Genomic DNA, 11,506 nt, shown 5'->3' on the forward strand with positions numbered 1-11,506 from the left:
CGGTAGGCTCTCTGGCCCGTGGTCCGTAGGGTCTCTGGCCCGTGGTCGGTAGGGTCTCTGGCCAAAGAAGTCTGAGAAAGACCACACACTTCATCTCTTTCTCAGGCCTCTACGGCACCCACTGATGTATCAGTGGCTCTGGTAGCCGTGCAGGAAAGACACTGGTTTGTCCTTAACGCCCCAACTGCCAAGCGCATTTGACCACCAAGCGCCCTTCCTCCTGCACTCCCAACACTTCTGCTTCCATGTGAGCAGAGCCTGCTCAGCAATCTGGGATCTGGTCAGCACTCCATCCTGCTGGAAAGGGGACACAGACCAGAAACAACTCTCCCGGGCCTCCCGGCGAACAGGGAACACAACCTCTCAACAAAGGCAGTGGACACGCGGGCACCAGAAGGGGTGGCATCGTCCAGGCCACCGAGAAGACAATGTAGCACCCCTTGGCTCCACTCCTTTGATCCCTGGTCGGGTGTGTATCACGTGCCGGGCATGGCACCAAGCAGCACTGGGACATATCCTGGTTAATCTTCAAAGCAGCCATTTACAAACAGATACTGTGAGAACACCTGTTTCATTGGAGAAAGGAACTGAGCTTAACAACGTTATAAAGTGGCTGGGCTGCCGTCTGAACCAGGTGTGACTCCAGGGGCCAGGTCCTTATCCACTGAGCCCTATGCCTCCCTGGAGACAGGAGGATAAAGTTCAGGTACAGGTCATTAGAAACAGGTGGTGAGAAGAGACCTACTTAAGCGGTCCGGCTTTACCTGATATCCCCATCGCAAGGGAAGGAGTCAACTCACTGCCTGGCCGCTCTCCACCCCGTACGTGCTCCGGCCGCACTTTGGATGCTTCTCTGGCACGTAAACACCTCCGGCTTCCAGGCATCGTTCTGTCCCCTTTGTCCAGAACGTGTCTCTACTCTCCTCCCTTGGCAACTCCTACTCAGACATCAAGAGTCGGCTTAGGCTTCCACACCTTCTAGTCCGAGTCTGGGGTCCCTCTGATGTGCCGTGACAGTCCCCCATCCCGGTCATCCCGCTCCTAGCTCAAAGCACTGCCCACTGACACATTTACCTCCCCAGCTGGACGGTGAGGCCTGGCTACGTGAAGTCCGGTACATACAATGCGTCTGGCATACTGACGTGCTCGGTAAGTCAGGAAATTACGTGCAACTCAGCCCGTCCACCAGATAAACGCAAGAGTCCCGATCTTTCTGACCATTGGGCGAAAGGGTGCAATCATTCAACAAGCCAGAAGATGTTTTCTGTTTATTTTGATAATAATGGTGAAGCAGACGGGCTTTGAGGGAGGCGGATCTGGGTTCAAACCGCGGCTCTGTCGTTAACTAGCCGCACGATCCGAAGCCGCGTACGGAGCCTCTACGAATGTGAAGGGAGATGTAAGGAGTGCCCACCTCTCGGGGCTGCGACGGCTGATGCACCATGAAATGTTCAGCAGAGAGCCCAGCACCTGGTCAGTGTTCGGTGAATAGCAGCCGTCACGACCATGAGAAGAAAGATCAAGATAAACCTTCTCCAGAAAACAAGCTACAGAGAGCATAAAGTCTCCAAGGGTAAAACGAGGGAACTAAGGAACGTAGAACGTAGAACTCCCAGCCTTGAGGAAGGACACTAAGAACAAGAAACAAAACTCGAGATACATTGAAGCTACGAAGCCAACTCACTGGTTACCGATGTTAGCAGACTGACCGCCAGACAAAAGTCAGAAATGAAAACGATAAAGAGATTCCCCCCAGTGTTTTCGTGTACGTAACTGAATTTCTCTAAATTCAGACACTCCAAAGTCAACCACGTCAAGGTCTGTCGCTGACCATCTTGCTCAAACTTGAATATTTCCATTAAGATTGTCAGACTCTATTTCTATTAATAATTCCTGCCCATGCATGTAAGGGACAGCTAAAACAAGTCTATACCAAGCTACCAGAAAGTATTTAACTTCCTGACTTGGGGAGATAAATGCTTACAAAGACGTGTAATTTGGCTAGAATCTTAACCAGCTTACGTTAAGATCGGGGGGGGGGGGGGGTCTCCACATCAGGTACTTAATCATAACTGCTTGTAAAGGTCCCAATCTTGTCATACTGGACACTTAAATTTGTCTTTGAAATTTTCACTTTGTAGATCTCCCTCACGGCGTGCACTCGTTCTCAACATGAACGGTATCCACACCCAATAATGCCAGACCTTTGTACCAAGGACCACTGGACGACTACCCCTCAAATCCTATAAAGGGGGATCCGTCTTGTAAAGATGTACTTTAAACGTATAAAACAACAAAGAGCAGAAACAAAATTTCTTCTCTCCACACTCCCACCCCCCAAAGTACCACTATCCTACGACATCAGATAAAATACACTCTGAGGAAATGTACTCTTTTACTCTTGTTTTTAAAGGATTTTCTTCGGTTTCTTTACATAAGCAATCTCTACACCCAACGTGGGGCTTGAACTCATGACCCCAAGGTCAAAAGCCCCATGCTCTACCACCTGAGCCAGCCAGGCGCCCCCAAAAATTACTCTTTATTAAAGCAAAATAAGTCAGAATAACGGCCCCAATCATTTCTGCTATGGGTAACTCTAATTATGCAGGTTACATGAACACACTGGGTACCAGGGCCAAAGCCACTCAATCAAGTATTCCCCCTTCAGTTTCTCTGCCATCCCAACTCATACACGTAGCCCACAGAGAAAGAGAAGTCATCCATCAAGAGCATAATCCTTCCATCTACAGGGAAGGTAGTTAGATATTCGAGAAGATTCTCAGGACAGATGTTATCAGAAAGACACTTCACGTTCTTTCTGTGGCAACTTCAACTAATGAAACAGAATATTAAAAGTATTCTCTTTCCAATGACACATGGTTGGGATTTGTTTTAAAATACTCCAAGAGGTGTGGGGGGAACTGTGGTCGATAAACAAGACGGGGCTGGAGAATTTCCTACGATAAAAAGAGAAACAGAATATTCTCTCCGACAAAAACACAAACAACATGTATTCCCCCAAGGCTAAATCAAGGTTCCCCACAGTCTCAACCTAGAAGCCACTAGAATACCACAAAGGGCTCTTCGTTTCTCTAAAGGTACAGCCCAGTCACTGACAATGACCTCCCCACTCTGACCAGCACACGGTCCAATCCCCGGGTCCCCGGCAGCAACCCCACACGCTGGGGGGACCCCAAGTTCAGTCTCAGTGCTGGCGGATACTGCCTGCCACAAGCAGCTCCCTTCGAAATACCAAACATCCATGTGAAATGACAGGTGTTTTCTTTCCAGTAACAGTGACTCACACGTCACATCTGAGAACACTTACGTAGTTCAACTAACATGACACAAATTTTTTAAACGCTTCCCTAAGTCCTCACAAATAAAATCACGCAATCCGCCACAGCAAGGATAACTTTAAATAAGCTTCAGTTCACATCAAACTGAGTAACTGGAAAACAGGCTGTAGATGACCTCAACGTGGGTGACTGTGATAATTTTAACAAATACAATTGTCAACACTGCAATCTCGAAACTGTAAATGCCCTACTGTTCACTTTCAATGGCCAGATATTCCAATTAACCCAAGACAAAATGGCCCTCAGAACTTTCGAACTAAATGTGAATCACAGCACTTGAGTTGCCTGGAAATTAAGCAATCAAAACAATGAAGAGGAAAAACACTTTCACTTCCAAACGTTTTAAGAAACGAGAATACTTACCAGCACTTTGTTTTCAACTCTGTCTCCCTTAACTTCCAACTTGACTTTCTTCTTCACTGCAATTTTTATCTTTCTGCCAATAACGTCCTTTATGCTTTCTGAAAGGAGAGAATCGTTCCGTTATAGTCTTTTATTGGTAAGAAAAAAAAGGCACTGGGGAGGAGAGAGCATTCGAAGGAGTATTTTTGTTTGTTCTTATTGTTGTTGTGGTTTAGCTTATTGTAACAAGGCTGATAGCTATCAGTCACCACGTATTTAATGAACACCTGCTATGTGCTTCATACTGGGTGCTCAGATGCTGAGCAAAGAGGAGGAACTGAGAGAGGAGGGGAGACTTCAAAATGGGCACAGTGGCAGGAAGGTCTTCCTGGGACTCCAGGGAGTACTCCAAATGGAACAGGTGCCAAATCACACTCGTTCTCTTCCCCCACCCCTCCTCTGGCCACTGATGAAGCTAGAAATCTCTTAGCAACCCGACTGTCCATCCCTATCGTCTCCATGTTGCACGCCCTTAGGATTTTGTAGGTATTATTCCCTTTCCTGAGATGCCCTTTCCCTCCTCTCCCGGTTAGTGTACCTCAAAATATAGCAACCTCCTCTATACTCCCATAGCTCTGTGTTCTACAGTATAATCGTATAGGCTTATTCATATATTCAATCCAAAATATATGTCCACAGGAATAGCTCCCGCGTGCCAAATGTTCTGTAGATGCAGGGATAGAGAGGGCCCTGCCTTCCACAGGTGCTTACGGTCTAGAGGCCGCAGACAGACGCCTCTAGAAAAATCTGCACTTGCTACCATGAGATCACAGACAAGGAGGTTCATGAAGGTTTCAGGGAGAAGGGGACTCCTGAGCTGAATCTTGAAAGTGTAGGAAAGACACCACTGGTCCAAAGCAGGGTGTCCAGGGGCGCCTGGATGGTACAGTCGGTTAAGCATCCGACTCTGGATCTCAGCTCGAGTCAGGATCTTATGGTTCGTGGATTCGAGCCCCGCGTCAGGCTCTGTGCTGACAGCTCAGAGCCCGCAGCCTGCCTCGAGTTCTGGGTCTCCCTCTCTCTCTCTGCTCCTCCCCAGCTTGTGTGCGTGCACTCTCTCTCTCTCTCTCTCAAAAAATAAATAAAAACGTTAAAAAAAAGAATTTAAAAAAATGCAATGTATAATTCACCAAGGTGCAGTAAGAACACAGAAGTTTTATTTATCTTTGCAATGTTTCAGTTTATGTTTTTAAATTATACATGCTGGGGGTGCCTGGGTGGCTCACTCGGGTAAGCGTCCGACTCTTGGTTTTGACTCAGGTCATGATCTGCAGTTTCATGAGTTAAAGGCCCAAGTCGGGCTCTGCACTGGCAGCAAAGACCTGACTAGGATTCTCTCCTGCGCTCTCTGCCCCTCCCCCACTCATGCTGTCTCTCTCTCTCTCTCTCTCTCTCTCTCTCTCAAAATAAATAAACTTTAAATTATACATGCTAAATGAAGTATGTATGTAGCTTAATAAATACGTGTTTATGAAGGGGTAATCAAATATCCTTATTGGAAACCCACCACAAAAGTTTAGAGCCACCAAGTTAGATAGGAGCAAAGAAGGGGACCAGTTGCCTGGGTGGCTCAGTCGGTTGAGCATCTGACTTTGACTCAGGTCATGATCTTGAGGTTCATGGGTTCAAGCCCCATATCAGGCTCTCTGCTGTCTGTGCAGAGCCCATCTCGGGTCCTCTGTCCCCCCTGTCTCTGCCCCTCCCCAGCTTGCACTCTCTCAAAAATAAATAAATCTTTTTTTTAATTTTTTTTTTTTTTTAAAAAAGAGCAAAAAAGAGGAGGGAGGAGCTGTGCCCACAGCAAGAAGGGCAGGAAACAAGGGAAAATGCAGCTTGTTCAGGGACTGACAAGGAGGAGCTGGGATGTTAGGGAGGAAAGGGGACAAGTGGGGAACCTCTCTGCCCTGGGAGCTCTCCAGCCAGCTCTGGGTATGATCAGACTTCTTCCCCCCCCCCCCCCCCCCCCCACAAGAGGCCTGTGGGACAGGAGTGTCAGAAATGGACTTCAGAACAGAAGGAGACTGGAAAGTTAGATTCCAAAAGGTCAGAAGCAACCACCTCGGAGAGGCACCACGGCCGAGGACAGTCTTCTCATCCTCGTCAGCGTTTAAATTTTTTTATAACAAGCCCGTATTTCTTTCATAATCAGAGAGATACACAGTACATTTTTTAAACACCTTCGGGGATTAGCTTAAGGGAATAAGCTGAGGTTTTCACACAGTTGCCATTTTGATTCGATGGCAACGGAAGTCTCAGCACTTGCAATGAGAGGAAAGCAGTGCTTCTTCCTAGGAATTTCCCCCATCCCAGACGAATCGGGCCGTATACAGGCCCAGAAAAATCATACTGGGCATGTCACAAAAGTATGTGTCACTTGGTTGAAAGACATGTGAGCTGGGCAAGACTCAATAAGCACACATTCCATTTCTAGATAAGGATTAAATCAACTTTTAAAACATACCAAAGGATTTATTTTGAGAACCATCAACATAAACCAGGTATCTTATTTCCATCCCTTCCTCTCTCTCTCTCTCTCTCTCTCTCTCTCTCTCTAAGTAACTACCTAACCTTTTCATTACCAGGCTCAAGGACAACTAACTCACAAATCCACCAACGTCTTTAGCTGCCCTCGTCCCCTGGCCAAGGAGGCCAGCCCTCCCCCAAACTTTCTCAGGACCTCTGCAGGCATCTTCAGAGACTGTGGGCATTGGTTTTCTCCTCCCAGAGGGGTGCTGGGAAGATCTCAGCCTCCCAGAACCGGATGGGCCACTCGCTCCAGCAAAGGCAGCTGATGCTTTATCTCAGGAGCCGACTCCACAGGGTTGGGGAGACAGGAGAGGCCAGAGTGGGGGAAGGGCCCGGTAACTTCAGGTCCTAAGTTTGGGTAAAAAATTACGTTTGCGTTTTGAGGTTTGTTTGGTTTTTTTTTTTCTAATTCAACAAAAGCAGAAGCATCCATACAAACCTAGCAACAGCTCCTTCACATCAAGTTTCACCTGCTGAGTTAAGTGAGCAATGGAAAAGCACAGAAACTCCTCCGAAGCATTCCGGCTAAAAGGAGTCACAGAGGGGCGAGTTTCTCAAGTGCACATGAACAGGCAGGCACAACTTCCTCCTGCTGTCAGCACCCGTTAAACAGCATCCTTCCCTGCAGTGCGCCAAGGATCCTACAGTCAGGAGCACAGGCCACAGGGGCTCAAAACGCGCAGACACACATACCTGGTTAAAACACAAAACGCTACACACACACACACACACACACACACGCTTAAACGGTGGGTTTTCAAAAACACTGTGTCTCACCTCAGTTTAGTTCTGCCATTTTAACCCTCCACATAATTAAGTTAAACCCCAAGAGGTGGAACCCAGCCCAAAGCCCCCCCACCCCCCCGCCGATCAAAAAAAAAAAAAAAAAAAAAACACTCAAGGGACCCAAACAATAGGTCACCTTGCACAGGGCACTACACACAGGTTCCCAGGGCTCCGGGATGGGCAGAATCGGTAGGTTAACTATTATGAAAATAAGCTGGAGTCATTAACCCTCAGTTTCCCGGCCCGCATTTGCGTCAGTCCTGTAACCCCTTCGCCGCCGCTGGGCTGGGCGAAGCCACGCCTCGCCGGGCTCGGGGCGCACCCCAGAGCAGCGCCCCCTCCCCGCGTGTGCGTGTGGCGGGGGGTGGGGGGGTGCTCCAGTGGGGGGTGCCCGGCAGGTGCGGGAGGTGACCCCGCCGTGCGCTCGCCCCCCGCCCCCCGTGCTGGCCGTTCCCGGACTTCCCCGAGTTTGGGGCAGTGGGCTGGTGGCCGTCAGGGGTGCTCCTCGCTTCCAGGACTCCCCAGCCCGCGCGGCCCGCCCCCGCCGCGCTTCCGCCGACCTCGACCCCCACCCCCACCGGCCGCGGCTGGGGAGGCGCCCCGGGGCTCCGGGGGCCCCCGCCGCTGCCCACGGCCGCCCTCCCCGGACTCGGCTTCCCGGGCGGCGAGACGCGAGCAAAGTTGCCGGCGCCCCGCCCGGCACGGCGGCGACCTGAGGGGGCGCCGCGACTTCGCGGGACCCGCGGGCCGGCGGCGGAGGTGAGGGGCGCGCGGCGGCCGGCGGCCGCGCCGCTCTTACCTGTCAGCTCCCCGGGGACCTCGGCGCTCTCGTCGGTCATGGTGGCCCTCCGGGCGCGAGGGCAGAGCCGGTCCCACGCCGATCCGCGGCCCCCCGCCCTCCCCGAGCCCCTCAATTTTTAGAGGCGGATGCAGCCTGCACCCGGGGGAGGCGAGAGAGCGAGGGCGGAGATACAATTTGGCCGCGCCCCCCGCCCCTCCAGAAAGAGAGAGAGAGAGAGACAGAGTTGCAAATCCGAGGTGGGTCCGCCGCTACATGACGCGCCCCCGCAGCTGCCGGCGGCGGAACGGAGACCCGCGGGCTTCGGGGCGGGCGCGCGGCTCCGGCTGCGGCTGCGGCTGCGGCTCCCGGCGCCTCTCCTGCCGCTCGGCCCCGCGCCGCACCTACGGCCCTAGGTGAAGGCGGAAGGCGTGCGGAGGGGGTGGGCGGAGCGGCGCCGCGGCGGGGCCGGGGTTTCCTCGGCTCCCGCCGGGCTGGGCGGGGGAGGCTCCGGCCCTCCCCCTGCTCCCCCTCCTCCTGCTGCTCCTCCCCCGGCGCCTCTCCCTCCTCCTGCGGCCGCACCTCCTCCGTCCCCCTCCTGCTCCTGCTCCTCCCCCTCCTCCTGCTCCTCCTCCTTTGCTCCTCCTGCTCCTGCGCCGCCTCCTCCTACCGCTCCTGCTCTTCGCCCTCCTCCTGCTCCTCCTGCTCCTGCTCCTCCCGCCTCTCCTCCACCGCCTCCGCCGGCGCTCCTCCTCACCTCGCGAGAGCCGGCCTCCGCACGCGTCCCGGGTCGGCCTCCTGCGCGGAGCGCCCGGGGGAGGAGGCCGCTGCGCGGGGCTGCGGGGCTGCGGGGCTGCGGGGCTGCGGGGCTGCGGGGCTGCGGGCGGGCGCCCCTCCCTGCGGCCTCCCTCCCCGACCGCCCCGGCCCTGCGTCTGGAGAGGGGGCGACGGAGCGGGGGGGGAGCGCGGGCCCGGGAGCCATCTGCTGGCTGCGCGGAAGGCGAGCCGGGGGTGCCTGGGCCCCCGGGTCCCCTGTCCCCACCTCCCGGCGGGCTCCGGAGAACGCGAGACTGCGGGTGCGCGCAGATTCCGCAGAGCCGTCTGCGCGGACAGCTTGCTCTCTGGGCCCCCTTTGCGCACTTTCCCTTCCCAGCCCTCCCTGAGCCCCGCTGTCGGTTCTTCGGCGTGATTAATTTTCTATTTCTGGTGAGCAGGAGCTAGACGAAACCTGGAAGCGCTAACCATATGGGGAGAAGACACGTGTGTGTGTGTGTGTGTGTGTGTGTGTGTGTGTGTGTGTGTGTGAGAGAGAGAGAGAGAGAGAGAGAGAGAGAGCGCTCGGCGGGCGCCCCGTAGCGCCGTCAGCAATCTCAGCACCCTGGAATCCAGGGGGGCGCTTTGGAAAAAGCCTTTCACCTGCTGCGGAACCTCCTTTCACCCCGGGCAGAGTCGCCAAAGCCCGAGTGAGGCTGCGTTGAGCTGTGATCCTACCTGACCCCTCCGACCTCTCGGGACTCCACCCCCAGAGAGACCACTTTGGGGCCAGGAACGTTCTTGAGCCCCTCCGTTGCTGCTTTCTTTCCTGGCAGCTGGGAATGCCTGTGTCAAATCAGGCTCTGTTTTCAAAGGTCAGAGAAAGGAGAGGGAGGAAGGGGAACCCCCTAGCCTTAAATCCTGCTGTGGACCTTGGGTCCGCGAGAGTAATCTTCGGCCTCTCAGCCTGGCATCACCGTGAAGGCATTTCCCAGGGCGGTCTTCGCCACGTTTCTTAGCCTCTGTCCTCCCCAAGCTGACTCTGTCCAAGGCTACTTGCTTTCCCCTTCCCCTTAAGGTTATCTGATTTGTACCTACGTTCTCGATTCCAGCCCAATGTGTACCTTCCTTGTGACGATTTTCAGGGTTTTTCAGAGCACTGTGATCCCTCCATTCAAAACCACTAGAACATATTACCTGAAACACTTTTGTAAGCCCAGCCATACAGTGCCTTCGTTCATGGCTTGTGTATTTGTCCAGACTTGTGCTTTCACTCTTGGATTGTTCCCTGAGCTTGGGTTTGTCTGTCCAACTAGACTGTGGGCAGTTTGAGGGCAGGACTTCATCTCAGACCTTTAGACCTCCTTAACACGTTTGTGCAAAATAAGTGTTTTGTGCAAAATTGGTTTTAAAGCTTGTGGCCTCACGCTCGTTGATGTTTGTCTCAAAAGTTGGAACTTGCTTTAAGTTAGACATTGCCTTTATGCAGTATCTTTTTTATGTAATAAATGTAAATTAACATCTCAAAACTATCTTCCACTCAACTGTGTGTGCTCAAGAGGATTTTTCTGGCAGGCACCAATGGAGCTTCAGAAATAGCCCTGAAGGTTCCAAACCAGGTGGTAACTTGTGAAAATAAAGACAAAAGATTCTCCTCCCCCGCCGGGGCCTGGGGTGGTGGAAAGAATAAAAGAAAGGCTGTATCACAGTCCTCTAATTCCGCGTTCCTCAGCATCTTGTAAAGAAAGCTGGGATTTCAGGAAAAGAATCAGGTTTTGTTTTTTGTTTTTGTTTTTGTTTTTTCACTGCAGAAGGGTGTCGATTGGCTCCCACGTCTTTAAAGGCATGAATTCAAATGAATCTCTTCTCTCGCTACTCAGAAATGACTGGCTGATTTTGGAGATCATTTACTTCTTAGGTATAAAACTCAAATATGTGTCAGAATAGCAAGCAGAGAACTCCAAGGAGCCTGGTTTATAATGCTGCGTAAGCCGGCGAGCAGCAAATGTCCCCTGCCAGCTTAGAGAATGCATGTCTGATTCTGGAGTGGGTGCCTGTTGACCAAACTCTACCCGCCCCTCCGATGCTGCAAACTCAGCAAAACTGTCCTTTGACTTCTGTTCTTTTAAGTTCATCCCCGCCTATACAGTCTCAATTAAGAGAAGGTTGCTGGAGTGGTGATGGGGAGGGGGACAGGCTAAATGGGTGACGGGCATTAAGGAGGGCACTTGCTGGGAGGTGCCTGGGCGGCTCAGTCAGTTGAGTGTCTGCCTCTTGGTTTTGGCTCAGGTCATGATCTCTCGGTTCATGAGATCGAGCCCCGAGTCAGGCTCTGTGCTGACAGTGTGGAGCCTGCTTGGGATTCTGTCTCTCTCCCTCTCTGCCCCCCAACTGCTCATGCTATCTCTGTCTCTCAAAATAAATAAATAAACTTTTAAAAAGTATCTGTAAATGATAGGTTTGAAGAAACAATCCAAGGGGGTGTTGGCAGGGCGGGGTGGAGAACTAAATAGGGCTACAGATGAAACAAGTGTGCATTTGTACTGATTTTTGTTGCATCTGGGTAACGGGTACAGGGGAGCTCATTGCTCTCACTTTTATGTATGCTTGAAATTTTAATAATGATCCCAGCAAATCCTTCACAGGTAAGACTGAGCAAGCAAGAAGGAAAAAGCAACTCAGCCATTAATTCAGAAAATACCTCTTTAGCGTGCCATAGTCCGAGCTCACAGGTACACAGTGGTTTTCCATATTCAGAACACCTGATCGCTTCCGTGGACCTACTATTGCCTGGATTCAAAGAAGCACTTTTGCTCATTTTAATGTTCGTGAAATCCGAATGCATTTTATAATTGGTGTAGACAGTGAACATGGCGCTTCTCACACACACACACCCCCACCC

At 52.1% G+C, this 11,506-nt stretch overlaps 1 protein-coding gene and 1 non-coding gene across 2 annotated transcripts in view; one reads left to right on the plus strand and one right to left on the minus strand.

The window, feature by feature from the left end:
* Window positions 1-8,367, minus strand: part of CARMIL1 (capping protein regulator and myosin 1 linker 1) — a 310,173-nt gene extending 301,806 nt beyond the window's left edge. Inside the window, exons 1-2 of the mRNA XM_049654691.1 lie at window positions 7,873-8,367; window positions 3,723-3,820 (exon numbers count right to left, since the gene is read on the minus strand). Of these exons, the coding sequence (XP_049510648.1) occupies window positions 3,723-3,820; window positions 7,873-7,912 (138 nt within the window). The 5' untranslated portion in view covers window positions 7,913-8,367. The remainder of the gene's footprint in view (window positions 1-3,722; window positions 3,821-7,872) is intronic.
* TRNAQ-UUG (transfer RNA glutamine (anticodon UUG)) lies at window positions 5,321-5,405 on the plus strand. Its single transcript has one exon. It is a non-coding gene; the product is annotated as a tRNA-Gln (tRNA).
* Window positions 8,368-11,506: the final 3,139 nt, after the last annotated feature.

This window comes from Panthera uncia, assembly GCF_023721935.1.
Source record: "Panthera uncia isolate 11264 chromosome B2 unlocalized genomic scaffold, Puncia_PCG_1.0 HiC_scaffold_25, whole genome shotgun sequence".
Taxonomy (NCBI): domain Eukaryota; kingdom Metazoa; phylum Chordata; class Mammalia; order Carnivora; family Felidae; genus Panthera; species Panthera uncia.